At 32.7% G+C, this 27385-nt stretch overlaps 2 protein-coding genes across 2 annotated transcripts; both read right to left on the bottom strand.

Annotated features, from left to right (window-relative positions):
• Positions 1-440: 440 nt before the first annotated feature.
• On the bottom strand, positions 441-22111 carry LOC127708687 (protein disulfide-isomerase-like). Its single transcript, XM_052213800.1, has 10 exons — positions 21863-22111; positions 20741-20938; positions 20216-20349; positions 19440-19577; positions 18618-18722; positions 16996-17322; positions 10959-11079; positions 3223-3401; positions 2701-2790; positions 441-2215 (listed from the first exon to the last, which is right to left on the bottom strand). Exons 1-10 carry the CDS (start codon positions 22002-22004, stop codon positions 2156-2158), a joined length of 1494 nt encoding a protein of 497 aa, XP_052069760.1. The 5' UTR covers positions 22005-22111; the 3' UTR covers positions 441-2155.
• On the bottom strand, positions 6680-8279 carry LOC127708733 (uncharacterized). The gene is made up of 2 exons (XM_052213859.1): positions 8005-8279; positions 6680-7436 (listed from the first exon to the last, which is right to left on the bottom strand). The coding sequence occupies exons 1-2, from the start codon at positions 8087-8089 to the stop codon at positions 6922-6924; spliced, it is 600 nt and encodes a 199-aa protein (XP_052069819.1). The 5' UTR covers positions 8090-8279; the 3' UTR covers positions 6680-6921.
• Positions 22112-27385: the final 5274 nt, after the last annotated feature.

Genomic DNA, 27385 nt, shown 5'->3' with positions numbered 1-27385 from the left:
ATAGACATATGACAGACTGAAACTTTGTAACATAAGGTATCTGCATACAGGAAATGAAGCATCCAGGTCTTGTACATTCCGACATAATCTTTATATAAATAGTTTATGCTGCTACTGGATAATAATCCCCAAGTCTGACAAAAACTACATGTTGAATTGATCCTTAATGTCAGCAGACATTCAATTGCATACAAGAAAGAACTGATTCAAAGAAGCTGAAATATAGGTAAACAGGTACATTTTGCAGGAATTAGCACTGTACACCCCCTTTTGATATCCAAGAATTTGCATACAGCTTTCATTTGATACCAATTTTGTTAAAATGTCTTTCCGATTCCGCAGTTACACAAAAAAAGAAGAAACTTCTGTACATGACAGTACTGTTATGAGGTATGCTCTCAGGCTAGGCCTACTAATAAGTGGTCAAGAGAGAGACAATGTTTGTATTTTCAAATTTTAATATTTACTATTTTTATGCTTCTTAATATAATCTTACAAAACTTTGAATGTTTATCTTTAACATGTATACAAAACAAACTGTCCAATTAAAACACATCCATCACCCATTCATACATAAAATAGTAAAAATAACCAAAGTGACAATGGCACACAATCTGTTGTTCCATTTATAGAAAGGGGGTAACCCTATATCTACTGGCTACAATTCGTTAATAAATATATACAACATTTTTGTATTTGGATGATCATACTATAAATAATTTACATTTCAAATTTCCAAATACAACAATGTTGTGAATAAGAAAACCTTATATAAGTAGGAAAAGAGGAAGCTATTTGAAGCACTATAAAAAATCTACTGATATACAGGAACCTAATGAACAACAAATTAAGTAGCAATGTCACTTGCTGAAAACTGATTTAATTGCACTATACTTCTGGTCACTGATGATAAAGTCTTCTTAAAAGAAACTCACTTAATCTTTCAAAGAAGTCGGAAAGAGTTCAAATTTTCATAACATGGTAGTTTCATTTCATCACTGAAAATCAACATCATTTACAATGGTGAATGATCCCTTCAGACAAATGCTGTTGCAATTTTAATATCAGGGTAGAGTATTTGACAATGCAAACCCTTCAAATACAAACATTAAAAGAGATGAATTTCTTTTAAAAAAAAACAAACCATCTTTTACTGAGGTCAGTGAAATAATATTTATAGCACTCATAAATTCAAAACTATTAATAACAAAAGTCACTGTTTATTGCTACAATTTAAGAAAAAATAATAACTTAAAAACATGATACATGTATGGCTATAGATAAAAAAAAAACCCAGAAAAACATGACAGGAAATTTGGATTTGTACTTTCTCTTGTCAATTTTCTACTGCAATGAGGAGACATATAGATGCTATTTGTAAGAAAGGGGCCTACGCTGGGTTCTCATTTCCAAATTTGAAATTTACAACTAAAATTTGGAATGATTACGAAATCTTTGGGTATGACTAGACAGGGGAAATATTCTTAATTATGCAAAGACTCTAAATTTGGTTGATCATGTTTTTTAAATAACTTTGAATGGATAAGATATTTTTTTTCTTGATTTCCATTTTTGAACACTGGATTAGATAAAAACATTTTGATGGAAAATATAAAATGCCAAAACAAGCTGCCAAAAATTACAAAATGACAGTCAAACATAATACCATATTGAATACATTTGTTTTCCAGATTCAGCACTACAGTTCTATAAATGATTACAAAATGAAAACTATTAAGTCTAAAGACATTAGAATGTGTCTACATTTTCATTTCAAAGATAATTGGATCCAGCTGGCAAGTGCCTGTGATGACATTAAAAAAAATACACTTAACAAAAACCTTAACCTTTTTTGATAAACGGTGAATTACTATGTAAAACTATCATAGCACCACTGGACCCACTCACACTTTTAAACATAGTCTAACATCTCTCTACATTCAACATGATATGGAAGCACTCCAGGAAATGTCTGCACCAAACATTAAACCCCAAATCTCAATATTGAACACAGTCAAATGAATTTAAATAAATAGACAACAATTAAGGTCACTTAATGTCCAAACAGAGATTCCAAATAACAGACTGGTTTATTTTCCCTTCCCTTTGACAATGGAATAAGCTCCCACCCCTGCACAACCCGTAATGGAAATGTCTATAATTCATCCTTTGCTGCTGCTTCATCTCCTTCCTCTTCATCTTCATCTTCATCCTCCTGAAAAAAAAGAATGAAAAATCATGATTTCAGAATAAAAGATTTCATAATTTTTATATTTTTATTTGACATTAAGAATTAAACATCCAAATATAGAAAATGTGCTGCATTAAAATTAGAAAAAGAGCTGTCTATCAATTTGTGCAATAATATGAACATTATTATTTTGTGCTGTCCTGAATATCTTATTTCAAACATTTCAAAAATAATTGTAAAAGAGATGCAACCGTTTCTTCATGATTATTCCAAAAATAATCAAATTATGCAAGCATCCCTTTCCTCCAGATAATTCCAATGGCCAATTTTCAGCCTTTCCTTTTTGAATGAGACTTGGTTTTTGTCATTTTTTTACTTATTCATAAACTAAAAAAATTGTATATACGGGGTTCGATATTTTTTTTAATAGCAAATTAATCAACTTTTCTTACAACCATCTTCATATTTTACACTCAATACCAGTGAAATAAAGCAGTGACAACACTTACTTCTTCTGGTTCACCTGCTCCCTCTTTTCCACCACTTTCTAAGAATTTAACAAATCCATCTAAAGTTCTTTCTCCATTATAATCTATAACCTGCAATCATAGAGAGAACATAGTAAAGAAATATGCTTTGCTGAAAATATACCAAAAACATCCAAGATTTAAATAGTTGCTTTAAAAATCAATGTATTTGCTTAGAAGAACCAAACAGAAATTCAAAATATGAAGTATTGGAGCTGTTGCAAATGACAGGGAGTCGTCTAGTCAATTTTCTTACATCCTTCTCATTGTTGCCGGTATAAAAAGTGATTGTTGTTTCCTCTCCTTTGTCAATACTTCATAAATTGCTGGTTACAATTACATTGAAACGGGCATCATTAGATAAATATCTATATATAACCTTTAGATCTAATGAAAAAAAAATATTGTCATACAGCATGGACATCCTTTAAAAATATTCTGAAATTTAAAGATTACTTTTTAATTTGTAGAGGTATTTTTTCAAAATCTGTTAATTGAACTTACATCACTGCTGCCTTTAGGGAAGTATTTAATAGTTGGAAAACTTTGAACTTTAACATCTTCTATTTCATTAGCTGTAGAGTCCATTTTAGCTATAACAATATCGTCTTTATCGTTGAATTTTTCTCCTAATTCATCCCAAATTGGGGCTAATTGTTTACAATGTCCACACCATGGTGCATCTGAAATAAAGACATACATCAATGAATAGTCTGTTGAAAATTGCAACAGCAGTATAAATAATAAAATGCTCCGCTGGGGCGCAGCTTGATACGACCGCAGAGGTTGAACCCTGAACAGTTGGGGCAAGTATGAACACAACATTCAAGCTTGATTCAGCACTGAATTTGGATTGAAATTAAATATTTGACACAGCATAGGTTTCTGACACAGAATGAAAGTGGTCTAAGATACTTAAAAAAATTTAATTTACCTATTCAAACCATATCATTATTATTTGCTTTTATATATAAATCAGAAATAACCAATTTAAAATGGAAAATTTTAAAGAAAAAAAAGGAAAAAGAATCCCCCCCAAATTTTTTGAACCCCCTTATGATTCATCACCCCAAAACTCAATCCCAGCCTTCCCTTTGTGGTATGGTACCTTGCAGTACAAATTCATAAAGATCCATACACTTGAACACATGTTATTGTCTGGAAACTAGAAAAATGCTTGTTTTTTGGCCCCTTTTTGGTCCCAAATTCCTAAACATTTGGGCAATTACCCCCAAACTCAAACCCAGCTTTCCCTTTGTGATATGGAACCATGTAGTACAATTTCATAAAGATCCATACACTTACACACAAGTTATTGCCATGAAACTAGAAAAATGCTTGTTTTTTGCCCCTAATTCCTAAAATTTGGAGGCAATTACCCCCAAAATCAATCCCAGCATTCCCTTTGTGATATGGAACCATGTGATACAATGTCAGAGAGATCCATAGACTTACACACAAGTTATTGTCATGAAACTAGAAAAATGCTTGTTTTTTTTGCCCCTTTTTGGCCCCTAATTCCTAAAATTTGGAGGCAATTACCCCCAAAATCAATCCCAGCATTCCCTTTGTGGTATGGTACCTTGCAGTACAATTTCAGAGAGATCCATACACTTGAACACAAGTTATTGTCTGGAAACTAGAAAAATGCTTATTTTTGGCCCCTTATTCCTAAACTTTTTGGGCAATTACCCCCAAACTCAATTCCAGCTTTCCCTTTGTGATATGGAACCTTGTAGTACAATTTCATAAAGATCCATACACTTACACACAAGTTATTGCCATGAAACTAGAAAAATGCTTGTTTTTTGCCCCTTTTTGGCCCCTAATTCCTAAAATTTGGAGGCAATTACCCCCAAATTCAATCCCAGCATTCCCTTTGTGATATGGAACCTTGTGATACAATGTCAGAGAGATCCATAGACTTGCACACAAGTTATTGTCATGAAACTAGAAAAATGCTTGTTTTTTGCCCCTTTTTGGCCCCTAATTCCTAAAATTTGGAGGCAATTACCCCCAAAAAATCAATCCCAGCATTCCCTTTGTGATATGGAACCTTGTGGTACAATGTCAGAGAGATCCATACACTTACACACAAGTTATGTCTGGAAGTTACAAAAATGCTTATTTTTGGCCCCTTTTTGGCCCCTAATTCCTTAACTGTTGGTACCATAACCCCCAAAATCAATCCCCACTTTCCTTTTGTGGTATTGAACCTTATTTTAAAATTTCATTGAGATCCATTCACTTAAACTAAAGTTAGAGTGCGAAAACTAATGTGTCTTCGGACAACGACGACGCCAACGTCATACCAATATACGACCACAAAATTTTTTTTGCGGTTGTATAAAAAGGAGTTCTTAATTAAGAAATAAACTGATTCGTTGAGCGCAGCTGGATACACCCGCAGAGGTACTACCCTGAACAGCTGCGGCAAAAATGGACACAATATTCAAGCTTGATACAGGTCTGAATTTGGATTGTAATTAAATATTTGACATATTATAGTTTCTGATAAAATGTAGTCAATGAACTTGAAATCGGTTATATGAATTGAATTTATATTCAATTAAAGATTTCTTGCTGTTGTGCAATACACTGTGCTGTTGTGCAATACTTAATAAATCTGTTGCCAGAGTATAAACAAATAAAGTTCAATTTCTTCTCAATGTCATATTTGAAATTTATGAAAATCAATAGGGAGATTACATCAATAGCTATAAATAATTCACCAAAGTTTCATGTGAACTGCTTAAAGCATTTTTGAGTTGTTGTCCAAAAACTGGAAAATCCCCCCTTTTTTAATGAATAAAACCCCATAACTCAGAAATGTAAAATCTAAAATTTATAAAATTCTAAAGGGAGCTTACGGATTGATAATTTAGTCTTAGATGCAAGATTTTTTTATCAGTTGTTAGTGGCTTTGAACTAGCTGTCAGTAACTGCGAGTACTCTCTGATTTGTACTTAGTGTCTTTTTGTTGTTTGGATGTACAACTACCTGACCACGTTCACTTGTATTTGTATTTATCCATCTGATGAGTTTAGCCTCTTTTCAACTGATTTTTATAGTTCTTTCTTATATTGTACTGTTACACCACTGTCCCAGGTTAGGGGGAGGGTTGGGATCCCGCTAACATGTTTAAGCCGGCCACATTCTGTATGTACATGTATGTGCCTGTCCCAAGTCAGGAGCCTATAAAAGTGTAATTCAGTGGTTGTCGTTTGTTTATGTGTTGCATATTTGTTATATTTGTTCATTTTTTTACATAAAATAGGCCGTTAGTTTTCTTGTTTGAATTGTTTTACATTGTCATTTCTGGGCCTTTTATAGCTGACTGTGCGGTATGGGCTTTGCTCATTGTTGAAGGCCGTACTGTGACCTATAGCTGTTAATTTCTGTGTCATTTGGTCTCTTGTGCATGTGTGGAGGTTTCTAATTGGCAATCATACCACATCTTCTTTTTTATATTTACATCAACAGATATAAAAAATTCACCAAAGTCAAGGTGAGACAACAAAACTTAGTTGTAAGATCTCTGAAATTTTTTACACGGTACGAGTTTTTCTCATTGTTGGAGATTGTACAGTGACAGTAACACCTGTAACTGCTTAAACCCATTTCTTATGCACTTCTAGTTTGATAAACTCACTGAATATCATACCACATCTCCTTATTTTTATATGCATTACAATTTACATGTGCATGTAATTGTAAATATATATATATCAGAACAAAATTCATTGCGTCACTTTTATTTATGCATCCTTTGGCACAATACAAGTTCTAAAATTACACAACATAAAACAACTAAATGTTATTTCAGATGAAAGTTTTGTTTCAGTTCCATTCATAGGATTTATTAGAATTTTGTATGTTTTGCCAAGTCCAATAATTCGCTCTATGTGACATAGAGACATAGTTGACTAAACCACCAGGTGTCGAACATTCAAGAATTTTCTGTTTTTATTTGATGAAAAGGTTGCCTGAGCTCTAGGAGCTTTAGGTTTTATCACGGGATATTCTGTGCTGTCAATAATAATCCAAGTCGTAGGAAACTTTAATTTGAAGTTGGATGGTGAAAAATACCTGACTAAACCACTAGATGGCCAAGTGTTAGCCTCACACCACTGTTTAGACATAAAAACAATCCATGTATACACAATATTCTTAACACTAGATTCAATCTAGAATCTAGACAGTTCAAAGTTGGTTGTATGATGCCTCAATTTCATCAAAGTCATAAAAAAACTGATTTTCAACTGACACCCTATCAATTTGAAAATATATGTATCTCAAACAATGTGCTGCTGGACCAAGTGTGGTCAAAACAAATAAAAATTTAGTATACAACTCTAAACCGGTACAAAAATGCATGGCTGTGTCACGTGTCTTCATTTCAAAATTCTCTGCTGAAAACATAGGCATTGATGGTGTTTGCGTAATTCCATCTGTGAAGCTCAACATTAGCTCGGCAGTTGGTGGTGGACAGTCATAAATCCTTTCTGCAGTATGAATGACTTCTTCAGGAAAACCAACTTTACAATCAAAACTTTCCTCTAGATTTCTACTACAATATTCATCAAGTTTAGTTCTTTTGTTTTCACAGGAAACTGCCCTGATTTTTCTTTTTGCGGACGATTCAGTCTCTTGCTTGGTCCAGGAAAATAGGCTGGGAATTGCAGTAGACTTAAGTCTCTGTATGGTGGGTTTGCGCCCTGAAAAAGGTTATAAAACATTAGTTTTTTTATATTTAAATGAACTTCCATTAGCAATGTATACTTTGTACTACCTGGCGAAATATTAACTAGATTTATTCATTACAATCTGGATAAAACTATGTTTGCCTGATTCAATGTATGTTATGTAAATCCAAAGGACAAACAATGAGAGACTTATGCAACAAACGTACATTGTTTGTACCTAAATAACTATAATATAGATGAGAGCATGTCATTGTTTTGTTCCTGTTAACATTGTCATTGATATTTTTCAAGAAAGTCTATGAGGCATAGCTTATGCATTCCTGTCATTACTACATTAGCATAATTACTGCTAAAATAATTCTCAGTATGATATACCTCTTGTAAGAAATCATTATAATTGTAGCAATCACCAAAAAATCTCAAACAGATCACATTGAATCGTAATCCAAAAAATTATGACGTCTTGAATTACCCACCCCCTTTTATTCTAAAACGATAATTGCGGTTGTAAACAGACTTTGGTTTATTCGCATGGCGATTACATATATAACTATATATTTCACAAAGAAAATAGTTTTACCATGAATAGTTTCCTGCACGTAGTCTTTTTCAGTAAAACGTGCCTTGCAAACAACAGCTGATTGAGATGGACTCCACGATATCATCGTGTTCTCGTCCAATCTGCGTATGGGCCATGGCGTTGATCCAACTTTTCCTTCTTTTTAAGTCATTTGGAAATGCATGTCCTCCTCTTAAATGACATCCAGGTACACAACAAGTATTTGGCATCGTTAATTAAAAATATAACTGAAATAGTTGCACAGTGCAGAAACCGGAAGAAGAGGAACAGGATCCGCTACCACGGCGCCACCTATTCAGGAACGATAATTTGCTACTTTATATATAACTGCGAAAATAACGTTAGACGGGATCACGTGCATAAACAGAAATGCGCTTTAAATTGTATAATATAATTCATGTTCAGTCGACCTTTAATTATTATATCAACGACTGAAATGATTTATAAACATCTAGATTGCAGATAACACTCGAAATTAACCCGAGCTCTTTCCACACGGAATTCAAATAATTCTAGTTTGTCAATCGGTTGACTGCTTATAATGCAAAATACTAATATATCAAAAGTTTTTAAAACTAACAAAACACAATGATCGTTTCTCTATTTCCCAATGTAAATGAAATGAAATAAAAAACATTTTATATCGCAATAAGATGAGGAGAGAATTCAACATTTCCGGATCTACTTGGAGTCTAATGACCCCCCACGTAGATAAGTTGAATATCGCGGAAGGAAGGATTAACCCGGCAACTAGAAAGGCATTAAAGCACTGCCTTTAAAAACCTAAATACACGGTTAGATTTGGAATATCAAAGAACCCCACTAATTCAATTTTAGATGAAATCAAACAAAGTTTAATTTTGGACCCTTTTGACCTCAATATGAACCAATTAGATAACGGGGTCCACAAATAAAAAATCTAAATACATGGTTAGATTCAGCATATCAAAGAACCCCATATATTCAATTTTTGTTGAAATCAAACAAAGTTTAATTTTGGACCCCAATTTGGACCAACTTGAAAACTGGGCCAAAAATCAAAAATCTAAATACATGTTTAGATTCAGCATATCAAAGAACCTCATATATTCAATTTTTGCTAAAATCAAACAAAGTTTAATTTTGGACCCTTTGGACATTAATTAATGTAGACCAATTTGAAAACTGGACCCAAAATTAAAAATCTAAATACACTGTTAGATTCGGCATAACAAATAAATAAATGTGATCAAAGATTTTACAAATCTAATGCGCCATACTGTGCAATTAAAGATTACTTCTTGAAATTTTTCAATATTTGAAATTTGAAAAAAAAATAATATTTGAAGAATAATTCTTTTTAATTTCTGAAATCTGAAATGAGAAAAAATTGGCCCCCCACAATTTCTTTTTATCCCCCCCCCCCTTTTTCCCCCAAAAAAATTCTTTCCCTCAAGATATGGTCATAATCTCAATTCAAATTTCCAATGGAGTAGGCAACCATAATTACCCATTTAAATTTACCATAGTGCTAACTTAATCTATTTTATAATAGAATTAATAAAAATATAGTGTCAAATCTTTCATATGGATTTTTTTGTAAAAAAAAAAGATGAAAACATTTGCAGATATTTTTACTGGTCTTCCTTTATAAATATGCATTTCTTTAAACATAATTTCAAAGCAGTGTAAGGGAAGTAACCAAAACGTTGTATTTGGATTACCTCCCTTACACTGTTTTAGATTATCTTTATTGTTCATTAACCATTACTTTATACATAATTTAAAAGCAGTGTAAGGGAGATAATTTCAATGATGTATTTGATTTATCTCCCTTACACTGCTTTAAATTATGTTTTGTACTAAAGTATTTGTCCATTAACCAGGACAACCTTGTTTTTCCCCCTTTTTTGCCCCTAATTCCTAAACGGTTTGAGCCATAACCCCCCAAAGCAAATCCTAACCATCCCTTTGTGGTATGGAAACTTGTAGTATAATTTCAGAGAGATCCATACACCGTTCCACAGTTATTGTCTGGAAACTAGAAAATGCTCATTTTTGGCCCCTAATTCCTTAACTGTTGGTACCATAACCCCCAAAATCAATCCCAACCTTCCTTTTGTGGTATTTAACCTTATGGTCAAATTTCAAAAAGATCCATTCACTTAAACTAAAGTTAGAGTGCGAAAACCAATATGTATTCGGACGACGACGACGACGACGACGCCAACGTCATACCATTATACGACCACAAAATTTTTTTGCGGTCGTATAAAAACATTGGAACAGCAGTATAAATAAAAAACATTAACTGCTACACACTTCTAACTTTTATTATAACATGCAGCAAATGCAACAGAGGATTAAAACATCTTTTTATGGATATGTATTGGAAACTTTTTGCTTTGTGTTCGCCTTGTCATGACATTCAACTGTTTTACATTTTTCATTTCGGGGCCTTTTATAGCTTGCTATGAGGTATGGGTTTTGTTCATTGTTGAAGGCCATACTGTGACCCATAGTTGGTAACATGTACATCATTTGGTCTCTGATGGATAGTTGTCTCGTTGGCAATCATACCAGATCTCCTTTCTTCTATTCTCTTGACTGACTAACAATAACAATAATCCTAGTCAATATCGAATGTAGACAAATAATAATTAATACATGTCTTTAAAATAATACATTTGTATTGAAAGAAATTAATGGTCCATTTTCCAAAAAAAAATAAAAAATATTCCTTACCATGTTTGATACATGGTTTCTAGAATAATTATGAAATGCCACCAATCCAGTAACTTTTCAAAATACTTGTCTGAATTTCCAAGACATTTTCTGATCCTTAAGTTCAAAATACTTTTGCTACTTCAAAGTTTTAAAGAATTTTTTCGTTTTACAGGGATGTAAAAAAAAAAACATCTTCAATCTAAGGTTTGCATAGGACTGAATATTAAACTATTAAAATATATACTTACAGAATTCTACTAAAACTGCTTTATCTTGATTGAAAGCTACTTCTTTAAAGTTCTTTCCAACTAAAGTTTTAACTGGTTTGGAATCCCAGTCTGCTGGCACTTCTTCGGACATCAAATGAGCCTGTAAACAAATTTAAATAAATAAATTCAAATGGGAAATATTTTGCAGGATATAAATGCTCACATTAATATGTTAATTAATACTTGAAGACCTCACTTTTCTGGCTCAAAAGTACAGAATAGACTGAAATTTCCGTTCTGCTTAGGGCAAATAAAAGTATATGTGTGGTTCCAGTTACCCGACCGACCCTAGAACTTTTCTTCCATTTCTGAAAAATAATTTTCGAATGATCACATTTTGTGGAATGTGAATTTCAATAATTAAATTCACAGACTTCTGTCATCTGAATTTCCATTAGAAGTATCCACTACGGCTACAATGCAACACAATTCTTAACAGAATGCAACAAAATTAACTAAAAACGTAACATATCTGTTTATTTTACAACCAAACACATAGAAAATGGCGAACTTCCGGTAGCAGTGATATTGTTGTCTTTTTTCAAAACTACCTCTACAGGTTTTTTTTTGGGGAAAAATGCATAATTAAAAATTAATTTTTTTTAAACACATCTTTGATTTTTTGCTAAACTTTACTGTCTTTTTTGCACAGTTTTATCACATATATTTTGATTTTCAGACATTTTAAACCTGAAAGGTACTTAATGCATTGAAAACCATATGTGTTACAAACACCGTGATGATTCTGATCAGAAACCTGGATCTCAAAAGCGCTTTCATAATATCAAAATAATAACATGTAACGAAATTTACATTCATTAATACCAATGCCATCACTTTTGGGAAAAATATAAAACTTATTGGGAGGAATTTTAAGCCATTTTTTTTTAGTAATTGGGAATTTTCTCTAGGGGGGAAAGTTGAATTTCGGATGTAATGTGAGGCAAACAATATCACTGGGTAGGAACATGTATGATACTGGAATCAAACTCTGTGAACACACCACTTTTTTCTGGATTTTGACAGGGCCAAAAAAAAAAAAAAAATGCTCCGCAGGGCGCAGCTTGATACGACCGCAGAGGTCGAACCCTGAACAGTTGGGGCAAGTATGGACACAACACTCAAGCTTGATACAGCTCTGAATTTGGATTGTGATTAAATATTTGACACAGCATAGGTTTCTGACACAGAATGAATGTGGTCTAAGAACTTAAAAATTTTAAATTGGACATTCACCTATTATGGTCCAATATCCAAAATCTAAATACATGGTTAGATTCAGCATATCAAAGAACCCCAAGAATTCAATTTTTGATGAAATCAAACAAAGTTTAATTAAAGACCCTTTTGATCTCAATGTGGACAAAGTTGATAACGGGGCCCAAAAATCAAAAATCTAAATACATTTTTAGATTCAGCATATCAAAGAACCCCATATATTCAATTTTTGTTGAAATCAAACAAAGTTTAATTTTGGACCCCGATTTGGACCAACTTGAAAACTGGGCCCATAATCAAAAATCTAAACACATGTTTAGATTCAGCATATCAAAGAACCCTAAAAATTCAATTTTTGTTAAAATCAAACTAAGTTTAATTTTGGACCCTTTGGACCTTTATGTAGACCAATTTGAAAACGGAACCAAAAATTAAGAATCTAAATACACAGTTAGATTCGGCATATCAAAGAACCCCAATAATTCAATTTTTGATGAAATCAAACACAGTTAAATTTTGGACCCTTTGGACCTCAATGTGGACCAATTTAAAAACGGGGCCCAAAATCCAAAAACTTAATACATGGTTATATTCAGCATATGAAAGAACCCCATATATTCAATTTTTGTTGAAATCAAACAAAGTTAAATTTTGGACCCCGATTTGGACCAACTTGAAAACTGGGCCCATTATCAAAAATCTAAATACATGGTTAGATTCAGCATATCAAAGAACCCCATATATTCAATTTTTGTTGAAATCAAATAAAGTTTAATTTTGGACCCCGATTTGGACCAACTTGAAAACTGGGCCCATAATCAAAAATCTAAATACATGGTTAGATTCAGCATATCAAAGAACCCTATATATTCAATTTTTGTTGAAATCAAACTAAGTTTAATTTTGGACCCTTTGGACCTTTATGTAGACCAATTTGAAAACGGAACCAAAAATTAAGAATCTAAATACACGGTTAGATTCGGCATATCACAGAACCCCAATAATTCAATTTTTGATGAAATCAAACAAAGTTAAATTTTGGACCCTTTGGACCTCAATGTGGACCAATTTAAAAACAGGGCCCAAAATCCAAAAACTTAATACATGGTTAGATTCAGCATATTAAAGAACCCCAAGAATTCAAGAATAAAACCCCATTGAAATTGATCAAGAAATAAGCAATTTATACAAAGTATATTCTTTTGCACAATACTGTGCAATTGAATATTTCTTGCTATTGCGCAATACTGTACAATTGACAATTTCTTGCTATTGGATATTTCTTGCTATTGCGCAATACTGTGCAATTGAAGATTTCTTGCTATTGCGCAATACTGTGCAATTGAAGATTTCTTGCTATTGTGCAATACTGTGCAATTGAAAATTTCTTGCTATTGCACAATACTTATTGTATAATAATTTACACATCCTGTTTGGTGTGTATTTCCTACCATATCATTATTATTTGCTTTTAAATATAAATCAGAAAAAACCAAATTAAAATGGAAAATTTTAAAAGAAAAAAAAAAGGAAAAAAAGAAAAAAAAAGAAAACCTCCCCCCCCCCCCCCCCCCCCCAAATTTTTTTTATCCCCTTATGATTCATCACCCCCAAACTCAATCCCAGCCTTCCCTTTGTGGTATGGTATCTTGCAGTACAATTTCAGAGAGATCCATACAATTGAACACAAGTTATTGTCTGGAAACTAGAAAAAATGCTTATTTTTGGCCCCTTTTTGGCCCCCAATTCCTAAACGTTTCGGGCTATTACCCCCAAACTCAATTCCAGCTTTCCCTTTGTGATATGGAACCTTGTAGTACAATTTAAGAAATATCCAAACACTTGCACACAAGTAATTGTCATGAAACTAGAAAAATGCTTGTTTTTTGCCCCTTTTTTGGCCCCTAATTCCTAAAATTTTGAGGCAATTACCCCCAAAATCAATTACAGCCTTCCCTATGTGATATGGAACCTTGTGGTACAATGTCAGAGAGATCCATACACTTACACACAAGTTATTGTCTGGAAGTTACAAAAATGCTTATTTTTGGCCCCTTTTTGGCCCCTAATTCCTTAACTGTTGGTACCATAACCTCCAAAATCAATCCCAACCTTCCTTTCGTGGTATTGAACCTTATGGTAAAATTTCATGGAGATCCATTAACTTAAACTAAAGTTAGAGTGCGAAAACCAATGTGTCTTCGGACGACGCCGGACGACGACGACGACGACGACGACGACGCCAACGTCATACCAATATACGACCAAAAAATTTTTAATTTTTGCGGTCGTATAAAAATGTGGATAGTGTCCACATGTGGACACAGATGATGCCCCCGCTTGCATATCATATAGTTATAAAGGGACATAACTGAAGAACGGTAAAAGTGACGCTACCCAAATTTGAACCTGATCTGAGTTTTGTGGTAATAAGCATTGTGTGCGAGTCTCATAACATTTGGTTGAGGCTAACTTAAGTAGAGAACAGAAACTAAAAATTCAGCAATTTTTCAACTTGTAAACCCGCATTACTCTAGAACGGTTGTGTATAAGTTTTATAACATTTGGTTGAGACAGACTAAAGTTAGAGAACGGAAACGAAAAATTCAGCAATTTTTATGTTTATAAAAGGGACATAACTCAAGAATGGTAAAAGTGTCACCACCAAATTTCGTACTTAATCTGTATTATGTTGTAATAAGCATTGTGTATAAGTTTCATAACATTTGGTTGAGGCAAACTAAAGTTAGAAAACGGAAACAAATAACTGAAGAACGGTAAAAGTGACGCTACCCAAATTTTAACTTGATCTGAGTTTTGTGGTAATAAGCATTGTGTGCAAGTCTCATAACATTTGGTTGAGGAAGCATTGTGTGCAAGTCTCATAACATTTGGTTGAGGCTAACTTAAGCAGAGAACAGAAACTAAAAATTTAGCAATTTTTCTATTTGTAAACACGCATAACTCTAGAACAGTTGTGTATAAGTTTTATAACATTTGGTTGAGACAAACTAAAGTTAGAGAACGGAAACGAAAAATTCAGCAATTTTTATGTTTATAAATGGACATAACTGAAGAATGGTATAAGTGTCGCCACCAAATTTTGTACTTAATCTGTATTATGTAGTAATAAGCATTGTGTATAAGTTTCATAACATTTTGTTGAGGCAAACTAAAGTTACAAAACAGAAACAAAAAATTTGTACTTGATCTTAGTTTTGTGGTAATGAATTTTGTGCATAGGTTTCATAATGTTTGGTTGGGACAAACTTGAGTTACAGAATGGAATCCCAATGGATACTAAAAATTTTGCAATCTTTCTATTTATAAAGGGGCATAACTCAATAATGGTTAAAGTGACACTACCCAAATTCAACTTGATCTGTGTTTTATCAGTGGAAGTCAAAATTAAACATTGCATTGTATAAAGCATTGACTGTAGTCGATTCAACTATAATCATGGACAAAGGAAGATAACTCCAATTTTATAAATTACTTGATACTTAGAAGAAAATAAAATTTTTGTAATTTTTCCATTTATAAAGGGGCATAACTCTAGAACGGTTAAAGTGACTCCACCAAAATTCAAACTTGATCTGTGCTTTGTTGTAATAAGCATTGTGTATAAGTTACATAACATTTAGTTGAGGTAAACTTAAGTTAAAGAACGGAAACTAAAAAATTTGAGATTTTTCCATTTATAAAGGGGCATAACTCTAGAACGGTTAAAGTGATGCCACCAAAATTCAAACTTGATCTGTGTTTTGTGGTAATAGGCATTGTGTATAAGTTTCATAACATTTGGTTGAGGCAAACTCAAGCTAGAGAACGGAAACCAATTTCGGGACGTACGGACGGACGTACGTACAGACGGACAAGGGTAAAACTTAATGCCCCCACCACTAAGGCGGGGGCATAAAAATACATGTGTTTCCACTAACCCTACCTACCCTAATTTTTAGTGCCTACCCGAACACTTTTTATGCCATTTTTGAACAAGCACTGTTAAAGTCAGAGAGATTCCCTAGAAGTACCCAGCAAAAAATTTTTTGTAAAATAAAATATTGCCTACCTACCTACCCTATTTTTTCCCAGCATGTTAGCGGAATCACATGTATTATTTTTTTTGGCCCAATCCAAGAAAAAAAAAAATTGCCAACCTACCGACCCTTTTTTTTCAGGATGTAACTAGAACCACACATATACTTTTATTTGGCCGTACCTGAATTTGACATGAATGTCCCCACTCAAGCTTTGTAATTTGCCAAGTCAAAAAGGGGCATAACACTTGAACGGTTAATGACTTTCTGTCCAGATTTGAACTCTGTGAGTTTTGGTTCTTAGCATTATATAGGAGTTTCATAAAATTTGGATTAGGAAAACTTAAGTTAGAGTGCAGAAATGGAAATGGGACGGACAGAAAGACGGAAGGTCAAGGGTAACACTTAATGCCTCCATTGCCTACAACAGGGCATAAATATATTTCAGCATTCATTTGGCAATAAAATTGACACATCAGTAGGGATTTAAGGATATCTTTTTCTTTTGAGGAATATGCAGTTGCTCTTACCATGTCTACATATTCAAAGTATTATTATTGTAAGAGTTTGAGTCATCTTTGTCTAAATGGTTGTATAAGAAGTCAAATTATCAAAGTCTCACTACTTTCATGGCCTTGTGTACCATGCAAGAGAGGAAACTAATATGAAGTTTCCTTATTCAAAAAGTATATAGTTTCTTCAAATCTTCTTTGAACCTAAAATTGATTAATAACAAAAAGTCTTTGTCTCAATCTCACCTTCAATTTGCCATCTAAAAAGGATTGTACGAATGATGTAACAGCATCTTCTGAAAGATCATCAGAGTCTGGTTTATATTTGGTCATGTCTTCTCCTAGGGTGATAAGACGAGCAGCTGGGGTTTCTTCTTTCTTCAAACCAAAGAATTCCAAGATTCTTGCATTATCTTCATCTGAGGTATCTAAGGTGATAAACAGAACTTTTCCTTTAAATCCAACTGCAGCTTTCCTGTATCCTTCCAAAATTTTGGCAGAAGCATCTGCTTTCTTTTCTAAGAAGAGTAAGATGTGGTTCTTGATTTCTCCACCAAAGATCTTTTGTGCAGACTAAAGAAAACAGAAAAAAAAGGTATAAAAACCAACATCGAGTTAAAATTGTCATAGAACCGAATATAAAGTTTAACTTCAATATTGTCATGTTAATCCAGTTATTATTTATGTTTTTCAAGAATAACTGTTTAAATTTAAGAATTTCACAAAATTTAGGATTTCTTTTAATCAAAAACATTCAATATAATGCAGTGAAATTTTTATAAAGAAATCAGAAAAATGAATCACTCATTGTTATAGCTTTTACTATTTAACATACAAGGATATCCAACCAGACAAGTTCTGCAACATTATTTTATCTTGGAATGACAAAATTTTCCAAAATTGAGATATCAATAATGATTGACTCATCAGAATGTATTTTCACCTCAACGTATTAAACCCATACAAGTATCAATGATCCAAAGTATTTAAATATTTTGAAACCTGATAAAATTAATGTTTTTCATGCCCAAACATATTTTCAAATATTTGTTTTAGAGTAAGGCTGAGAAAAAAAAAATCTGTGTTTCCGGTAACCCGACCGACCCTGTTTTTTTAGCCCCGACCCTAATTTTTTTATTGGATCTTCAAAAAAAAAATAAAAATTGGTATCAACCGACCCTGTTTTTTGACACAGGCTTTTGTTATTCGACATAATTATTTATGTAACTGCACAGAAAGCCAGTAAAACATTTTATTTATGTCAAAAGGTATTCCAAATAGGTTAAAATCCAAGAAATTTGCACAGCAGGTGCTTCAAACACATTGCAAATGGCCGCACTTTAGGTATTTGAAACTAATTACGGACACGGACTTGGATAAACCATGATAATTTTCCGGATTTCGTTTACAATGTAAAAAAAAAATAAAAAAAAAAAAAAAAATCCGACCTACCGACCCTATTTAACAAAATGATGTTACCGGAAACACAGATTTTTTTTTTTTAGGCCTAATGATGGTTGCCATGTTTAAATGTGTTTAGTATGATAAACTAATTTTTATTGGGACATTACCTTTACATAATTTGTGTATTCATAGCTTACCCCTTAATTCTAATTTTAGTAACAGTAGCCATTTTGATTGACAGGATCAAATTTGAAAAAGGACCCAAAGCAGATTGTGTTTAAGTTTGGTTCAAATTGGCCCAATGGATTCACTGGAAAAGACTTTTCAAAAAGTTTATGATTATAGGCAGACCAATTGAGCTATAATCTTGCAACTTGTTGTCCCATTGAGGATTATGCCACATCTCCTTTGTTAAAATGTCAAAAACTAGAGGTAAACAGTACCATATGATCTGGTTTACTAACCTCTTGTGTAAATTCAATAATCAACGGCAATCTGTTGGCCGAGATGAATTTGTTCACGGCATCAGCAGTAACTTCTCCTTCAAAGTTATTACGTCCTTCATCAAACTGTAAAATAGTAAATATTCAAGAATGTTAGAATATCCATGTAAATAAACAAGCTTATAATGATCTATTACATACTGCTAATTCATGAAGTATTTAAACCGTTACTTTAATAAACTTTTACTGATTTATTATGACATACATGTACCAGTAATTACATGTACATTTAACAATGCATCAGTCCTTAATTAAATACCTTTTAATACTATATAGCTTAAGGCAGTGTGGCCATTCAAAATGGATACTTCAATATACTATGAAGTGTCAAATGTAACCTAACTGGTTAGTTCAACTTGCCCTAAAGCTATGCCACAGATTGTCAGTGGACTTGTTTAATAGTTCATTTAACCTTCATTTTATAAAAACATTTAATTTTCTGATTCTTGGCATGAAATGCCAGATGATGTAAATTCATACATATGCAAATGTACATAAACTTAATTTAATTCACTACCTGATTAAAACGGAAACCAATTTTTTTCAACCTGTAATATATACATCTGCTATATGAGAAAACTTAAACTAAAATATTGAATCTCTCATCCTTAGGAAAATAGTTTGAAACTGTAATTTGATGAACTGTCAATTTACAGAATGCATGGATGTGAGTATGTGTTAATTTAGTACTTCTTTTTCAAACATTTTTCTGATGATGCTATTATTTTGTTTAAAGGTTGATGTATTGCAGTACATTAAATCCCCATTTTCTTTAAATTTTACCTTCTTGAAGAGAGCAACACCATCAGATTCCATTTCATATTCTTTGAAGATATCAGTATTAGATGTAATTCCGAATGGGATATCATCAATACCTTGTGCTGCTTTCTCATATTCTTTAGCACTTTCTGACTTCAAATCCTAGAAATGAAACATTCAAACATTTAAAAAACACAAGAATACTTCAAATTAAGAAATAGTTCAAAGAAATCTCTTCAGCTTTTCTTATTTTGCAGAGCATCAATAGATGAACACTTTTTAAATTGAAGACATACATTTAAACAGTATATAGGATGATACCTTGAGAAGAAGGCAATCAAGACCATAACATCTTCATGAATAAGGGATTATTACTACACAAAAAAAAATGTTTCCTTGAACAAACTTTTTTTCAATCAAAATTATATTTTTGGGGCATTTAGATTCAATTGTATTCTGATTTTACAAACTTCAATGTACCTTAAGGTAAAAACATGAAAAAAATAAAACATTACCATAATTAGTTTGTTGTAATTTTACAAAATCAATAAAATGTAACAGCTGTTTAAAATTAACATAAAAGTAATTACAAAAAATTTAGTAAGACCTTCGTTTTACAAAATGCCAAACAGAAAATCCATTTTGAAGTTTTTTAAATTTCTTTTCCTTTCCATACTTAAGATGGAAGTCATTTATATATTACTTGGATGAAAAGTTTAACCTAAAAGACTTAAAAGAGTATATGAACTTTAATACAGCAACCTAAAGAATAACTTAATTTTTGAAAATTTGTAAATCACCTTGAAGAAACCAAGAACAACAACTTCATCTTTCTCAATCATTGCTTTAGCAGCATCAACTGAATCTAAAGTAACACAAGCGGGACCAGTCTTCTTCTTCAACCAGTTTACAATGTCAGCTGACTGTCTACCACCTATATAACATAAAATTGATAATTATGATGGTTAGTGAGACTTAATTTTGTATTCAACAAACACTTTTGTAATCACAAAAAAATAAACTGTAGACACATTATACTGCATGAATTACAATATACAGCTTTAAACAATAATCCTAAAATTTCTCTATTATACAAACCATGCAAAACTGTATTAACATTAAAGGTTTTTTTTATGTTAATGAACACATTTCTCAGGCATTAAAATATAAAACAGCAGCACAAACGGCATTCAAGATATTTTTTGTTTCATAAATTGATCACAAGATCCCAGAAAACAATGGACTGCTTATGGAAAAGATATTCCAAAAAATCATTAAAAAACTATGTATTCAAACCAAAAAGTTTTTATTCTTGGAATTTATACCTGAATAATCAACTGGTGTTCCTGATCTGAAGAATTTGATGGTAGGGTAGCCTCGTACTTCATATTTTTCTCCAAGTGAAGACTCGACAGTAGCATCAACCTTGGCTAACTTTATGTCTGAACCTTCATCAGCTAAAGCTTTGGCTGCCTTCTCATACTCTGGTGCTAAAGCTTTACAATGGCCACACCATGGGGCATCTGCAAATAAAATAATTGAATTTATTGTCCACAGTGAATTTTTAACTTAATGTGTTATTAGCAGTTGCAGATCCAGGATTTTGAAAAAAAGGGAGGGGAAGGGGGCTGTGGCCCCCAAACTAGTAATTGTTTGGAGTGGGACATGTAATTATATTCTGTACTAGTTTCATCATCTAGGAATTAGGAATTACACTGTACATCAAATTATAGATGACAAAATTGTTATTTGCTTTAGAATATAAGAATAACCATCTGAGAACCCAAGGTTGTACATTTATGATTCAAGTAATGATTAGATTTGATGCTCTTTAATTGTTGACTAGTTAAAGAAGGAATTCGAACACTAAAAACCTGATCCTTTTTTACATGTAACCTCCAGCTGGAATTCAATTATACAAATTTGTGTTAGGCATTTATCGGATTACATTATTCTTGATCAGCAGCTACGACAAAACAATAGCAAGACAATTAAAAAGTAAAATATGTTGATTCAACTCTTGAAAATCTAAATACCTCAAAACAGATTAATTCTCAAGTATGTCACATTAACCCACATAACTGTATCCAACCGACATTACAAGTTTGTTTAAAGTTCTAAACTGGACTTGCAACAATTTAATAAAAGCACATTAATAACATGTTGATTATTTTTGTTGTAGTTCAGTCGATTTTCTAATTCTTGAAGCCTGTCATATCATACAATAAAACTCTAGACTATTTAAAATAGCTCATGTTATTCTTTAGAATGCTGCTGACGCTGGATATTCCATATGGAAACCTGAACTTGTCATACAAATTTAATTAAAAATGATATCATCCACTGTTATCGATATCTTGTATATGATAGACATTATTAAGATATGCCTGTACAAAATAGTTATCTAATAAGTATGTTTGCATGTGTATTTACTGACAGATACTTACAAAACTCAACCAAGATGTTTGTGTTGTCTTTCAGAGCATCTTCGATATTTGCTGTTGTCAACACTAAAACACCGTTTTCATCTTTAATGTCTGCTCCAAAAGTTAGAGCAATAACGCAGGCACTTAGAAATAAAGACAGCATATTTTTTGCAGGTGTAACCGATAGTTTCTGTGATGAAAAAGACTGATCCCAAAGTATATCAACTTATTTGCAGTCTTCAACGTGGCAAAGAGACCGGTCTATAATGCGCATGCGTAAAATAAGTCAGCACAACACAACCGTGTTGTGGAGGGATTGGATGAAAAACTGTGTCACGTGTAAACGTAAGACGTTTAACAGTTTTATAGGGGGAACATGTGCTCCCGGATATAACAGTTCCACGTTTACTATTTTGAAGGTTACGCTTCGAATACCACAAACAATGACATAGATTTGTTGTTTTCGGTCATTTTCGAATGATTAATTAAACAAGGATTTATATAGTATATTTTACCAGAGACATAGATCTACATAATTTATATACAAACATACTAATTTAAATCAGTATAAAAATCAAGTACAAAAGGATCATCGATGAAATACATGAAAACATAGAAGAAAAAAAAACAAAAAAGATACAGCAATTTTGTGACTTATAACAAACAATAGACAAAACCAAAACACACACACATCAATTATGCAATTATTCCTCGAGAATTCCTAATTATGATACATTTGTCTATATATATATATATAAGAAATCTGTTGAGAACATCAGTCACCATATATACAGTTCATTAAATATCTAAATTTATCAAAATTGGATATATGTCTCTTTTAGGCCTACTATTAAAATCCTTGATTAAAATCAAGATATTGTCTTTGATTTACAATATATACATATACAACATTGAATTGGGTTTTAAGACTTATTTCATTTATCAGCTGGGACATAATTTAATATGATTCGTAAACGTGGAACTATATAACAGAGACGTGTACGATCTGGGACTGTATGATATATATGGTCATATGAGTCCCAGGTACGATCGTTATTATAATCAGAGCCTCGGACATATATTGTATTATATTTTTCTGTTATAATTAAATAGAAAGCATGCAAGTTTTTTTTTTTTTTTTTTTTTAATATACACACATAGCTATCATGAATTGATTATTGGGCGCTATTTCATTGAGAGATTATATCTGATGCATTTACTAGGCTGCGTGCCGTGTGCAGAATGTCGTCCCTCCGGTGCTCTGGGTTAAAGTAGCCGAATTGAGGTTTTAATCGGATCTGTGAAAATATCGAAATCCGACTATTATAATTTTATCTTAATTTCTCGACCTTTATATCATTTCTCATAAAGTTTTGAATAGCAACTCTACCAGCTCATCCGTACCACTCTTTGAATTGTTAGTTGCACCCATAGATTGGCGCATGGACTTATAACTCCCGTAATCATTCTATTCATCATAGGTAGTATTTTTATTATTATTTTAGCTTGTTTTTTCCTTGTTTGCGCTTGCTATCACTAACGTGACAATCTTGTCTTTGGAGTAGTTTTTCCATGATATGTGCTGCCCCTATACTTCCACGTCTCTCTCTCTCTCTCTCTCTCTGTATCATCAGTTGCATCAATTTTAAAACGGAATTCACTGATTTGTGCCAATTAACCCGGTGTACACATATTTATCGTACATACTTCTTAATAAATTATAGTACATTAAACAGAATTATTTACGGAATAATTAAAGTAGAAGCTTTTGCTGATTTAACCGTTTAAAATAATTATGTAGTCCGACTGTCAATAGTTTGATGTTTCATTCTCATTCTTTTTGAAAAGAAACCCACTTTAAATTACTGTAACTTCGCCAATGTAAACTTTGGGGGCATAAGCTCGGGTAAAAAGGAGGAGGAAAGTCATTGTTTTTTAGTGAAATAACTTGGCGCGAGCGTATAATTTATTTTTGTCGCAAATGATACTAAGTATTTTGAAAACTATAGCGGAGCAAACGTAGCATTGGCGAAAATGAGTTGTGGCGCAAACGAATTTCTCCCATGTATACAGCTCCGATTCTATGTAGTCTGGATAACCGGCCAACGAGAGAACATCCAAACGACACATATTTCCAAATGAAAAGACATCTAGGGGTAATCTAGCTTCAGTCTTCAACAATTAATAGATAAGTGTCTGAGCTACACAATATGTCAGGCTCTATATATAGCCCCGAGTCTTAAGAAAAAAATGAGGCAGCAGGTCGTGAGGTTGGAGATCTCGTTCAGAGGTTTTGGGTACATATGTACAGCTGGGTTTTAAAAACACCCCATTGATATATTGAAGTCTTGTAAAAATCGCGACCTATGGCATGGCAAAATCCATGTAGGCTTACACATATCTGTATATTACCCAGTTATCAAACATAAAATCTGTGACATCGTAATTAATTAGATTTAAACGAAGGACTATTTAACATGTGTCAATACAAATGTTAACAGATATAATGACGTTAACCAAATGAGATCATTTATATGAATTAGGTATATATAAGGATTGGTGAACAGCATTTATAGACATCTAATCGGAATACCAAAAAAAAAATAAAAAATTACTCATTCGTTGACCTAACAAATACAACCAATAGTGAAACTGCACCTCATTGATATATTTGGCATATATAAGAAAGTATACCGTCGGATAGGAAGAGAACACCTTTCCCCTTTCCGTGCAAACGGTAGCAAATGGATAAGTAAAGAAAAAGTGACATTGTAATAAAGTTGCGATTAATTCTAACACAGCCTATCAATGATCTGTGGTCAATACTGAGATGTTTCACAATTCCATATGGTATCATATGGGTGGCCTGTCGAGATCACGGTGGTCGTCATTTTGCATGGATGACGATCTAATTTAATAATATCTAGCAGATGATGCACAGCTTTCAGAAATCAATTTCACAAGAATATTAAAGCCTAAGGGTGCGTCTTTTTACAACAGACCGTGACGTATAGTACCTGTAGATCAACACAAAAAGCCCGAAATATACCACACAGAACCCCTAATGTACGCTTCAGCGCTTTTCGTTTATTGTTTTGAATATAAATAAGGCCGTTAGTTTCCCGTTTGAGTAAATTAACTCAGTTGTTTTGCATTTGTCATTTCGGGGCATTTTGTAGCTTGCTATGCGGTCACAGTATGGGTTTTGCTCATTGTTGAAGGCCACACGGTGACCTTTAGTTGCTAACTTCTTTGTCATTTGGTGTCTGGTGGAGATTGTCTCATTGGCAATCATACCACACCGACAACATCTTATTTCTATATTCAAGAAGTATATTGTTTTCTTCATTACTTCGTTAATTTTTGGTACAATATGAAATTTTTGTTCACTTAAATTTTTTAACATTAACATGATCTCGGACCAAAAGATAATCGTGTAATCGCGGAGTCCCTAACATAATTGATGAAATTTCCGGCGGATACAGACTAACCCGCCTTTAAATTTATAGAATAATGACATAAAATACTTTTTTTAATTTGTTAATTTTGATGATGTGTTTGTCTGCTTGTCTGCTTGTATGTTTTTCTTAGTTACTTTTGTAAATAAATTAAAAAGGAGTATGCAAAGAATACGAGCACAACGGAAAATGCAGCAGAGTGATTGCAGCAAAAAAGAATTCTATATAAAAGATTAGTACATATGTCTCTGTTGGTATATATATTTCTGAACCAATATATATGCCCTGACAGTGAAATCTCACTTCAATCAAATATAAACTTCAAGAACTCCTACAAAAGATAATTAATGGTTGTACACTGACCTTTTGGAAAACTATCATGTACAGTGTATCTTTTAGTGGTTATGTAAATGACCGTGTTGTTATCACGGAGAATACGAGTCGAAAAAAAAAGCACAGGCGCTTGGGGAATGGATTCCCTTTTTGAGGTCACCTGGCCAAAAGCCAAGTGAGATTTTCTCATCACTTGGCGTCCGTCGTCCGTCTTCGTCCGTTAACTATTACAAAAATCTTTTCATCTGAAACCATTGGTCCAAATTGGAACCAAATTTGGGGTCCATTTCCAAAGCGCCTAATAGTTCAGATATAATTCAAATTACCAACGTTTAAATTGTTATTACCGCAGCGATACAAACGCCGTACATTTTACTTGAAAAGGTAATTTGTTTTTTATCACTATCCAGGATGTGGATTCTTCACGTATGCTAGTACATAAATTTTAAAACATTATTTCAGGAAAAGGAAACCGCCTTTATCCTGTTTGTTATAGTATTACCTCTCACTAAAATTTCATACAATGAAAATAATGATGACGTGAGCCCGAGCTGCGTCGCTGGACTGCACTTATTCTACTGTTTATTTTATATCTATTGCAATATCTGTCAAATATATTATAATGTATAATGTGCTTATATTGTCTATGTATTTAATTATAACTGTAAAAACCCATTTTTTGGTATTGACCTTTGATTTTAATATTTGATTCGCATTCATACAAATTTTATTTTCCATGTACATATCTGTGTGCGTGAAACAGTTGCATGCACTTGGCTTGGTTTCCAGTGATGTTCCATGTTGACTGTTCTCCTAGATTTACAATTGCCTCTAACTTAAGGTAATCTATAGGCTTTACATGATAACAAAGACGTTTGACAATATTTATCTCTGAGACTCTCTCATATTAAATCTGCAGGGGAAACTGTAGTAGGAGTTGATTAAACAAAACGTGTACCCTCTTTCATAAATTTTGTTATTAAAGACTAAGTTTCATATAGTCTTGAATAAATGATAAAAAATTCTTAAGCAATTCCATAATAGCAGGAGCACAACTTAAACATATGTCCCATCTTCCTGTGAAGTTTCAGGGATGAAAATTGTAGGAGGAGTTGATAACACAAATCAGGTATTCACTTTCAGCCTGGCATCACCATCATTCTCATCACTTTTCGTCCATTGTGTTGTCCGTTTATAACGTTTACAAAAAAACAATGTCCTCTGAAACTTCTGGGCCAATTGGAACAAAAATTGGCCACAATAATTTTTTGAGTACCTATAGTTTAAAAAAATTGTGTCAGGCCGACGACCCCGCCTTCTAACTAACATGACTGAAAATAGAATATACGGATAAAATGCAAATTTTGTCTATTATCTTGAAAACCACTATAGATAGAGAAAGTCATAATAATTAGGGAGGAACTTTAACAAGCTAAAAAAAATAGCAAATAAGTCAAATTCGTTAGACGACTCCTCATTGGAGTTCTTGCTCTTTAATGAAGATTTTTAACAATTTTCGGCTTTTGTCTATTATCTTGAAATCTATAAAAGAAAGACAAAAATGATCAGCAAGACAAGATCTATAAATAAGTCAAATTTTGCTTAAACAGTTATAGTGGACTCTTTATATAGGAGTGATTTCTCTTAAATGACCATTTTGTTTAACCCTTTTTCGTGTTTTGGGCAAACACTAAAGAAGATAGAGAGAAACAGTAAACAGGAAAAATTATCAGCAAGGCAAGATCAACAAAAA

This window comes from Mytilus californianus, unplaced genomic scaffold, assembly GCF_021869535.1.
Source record: "Mytilus californianus isolate M0D057914Y unplaced genomic scaffold, xbMytCali1.0.p SCAF_7, whole genome shotgun sequence".
Lineage (NCBI taxonomy): Eukaryota > Metazoa > Mollusca > Bivalvia > Mytilida > Mytilidae > Mytilus > Mytilus californianus.
The sequence above is the reverse complement of the archived record's forward strand: the minus strand, read 5'-3'. Positions and strand labels throughout refer to the sequence as shown.

What these genes read in the sequence shown, in the direction of transcription:
- LOC127708733 (XM_052213859.1), bottom strand. Translation starts at nt 8,089, where the DNA reads ATGATATCGTGGAGTCCATCTCAATCAGCTGTTGTTTGCAAGGCACGT. An exon ending in CGTGCAGGAAACTATTCATG is followed by an intron (nt 7,437 to 8,004) that starts GTAAAACTATTT and finishes AACCTTTTTCAG; the next exon opens with GGCGCAAACCCACCATACAG.
- LOC127708687 (XM_052213800.1), bottom strand. Translation starts at nt 22,004, where the DNA reads ATGCTGTCTTTATTTCTAAGTGCCTGCGTTATTGCTCTAACTTTTGGA. An exon ending in AACACCAGTTGATTATTCAG is followed by an intron (nt 20,350 to 20,740) that starts GTATAAATTCCA and finishes TATGTTATATAG; the next exon opens with GTGGTAGACAGTCAGCTGAC. An exon ending in GTGTTGCTCTCTTCAAGAAG is followed by an intron (nt 18,723 to 19,439) that starts GTAAAATTTAAA and finishes ACTATTTTACAG; the next exon opens with TTTGATGAAGGACGTAATAA.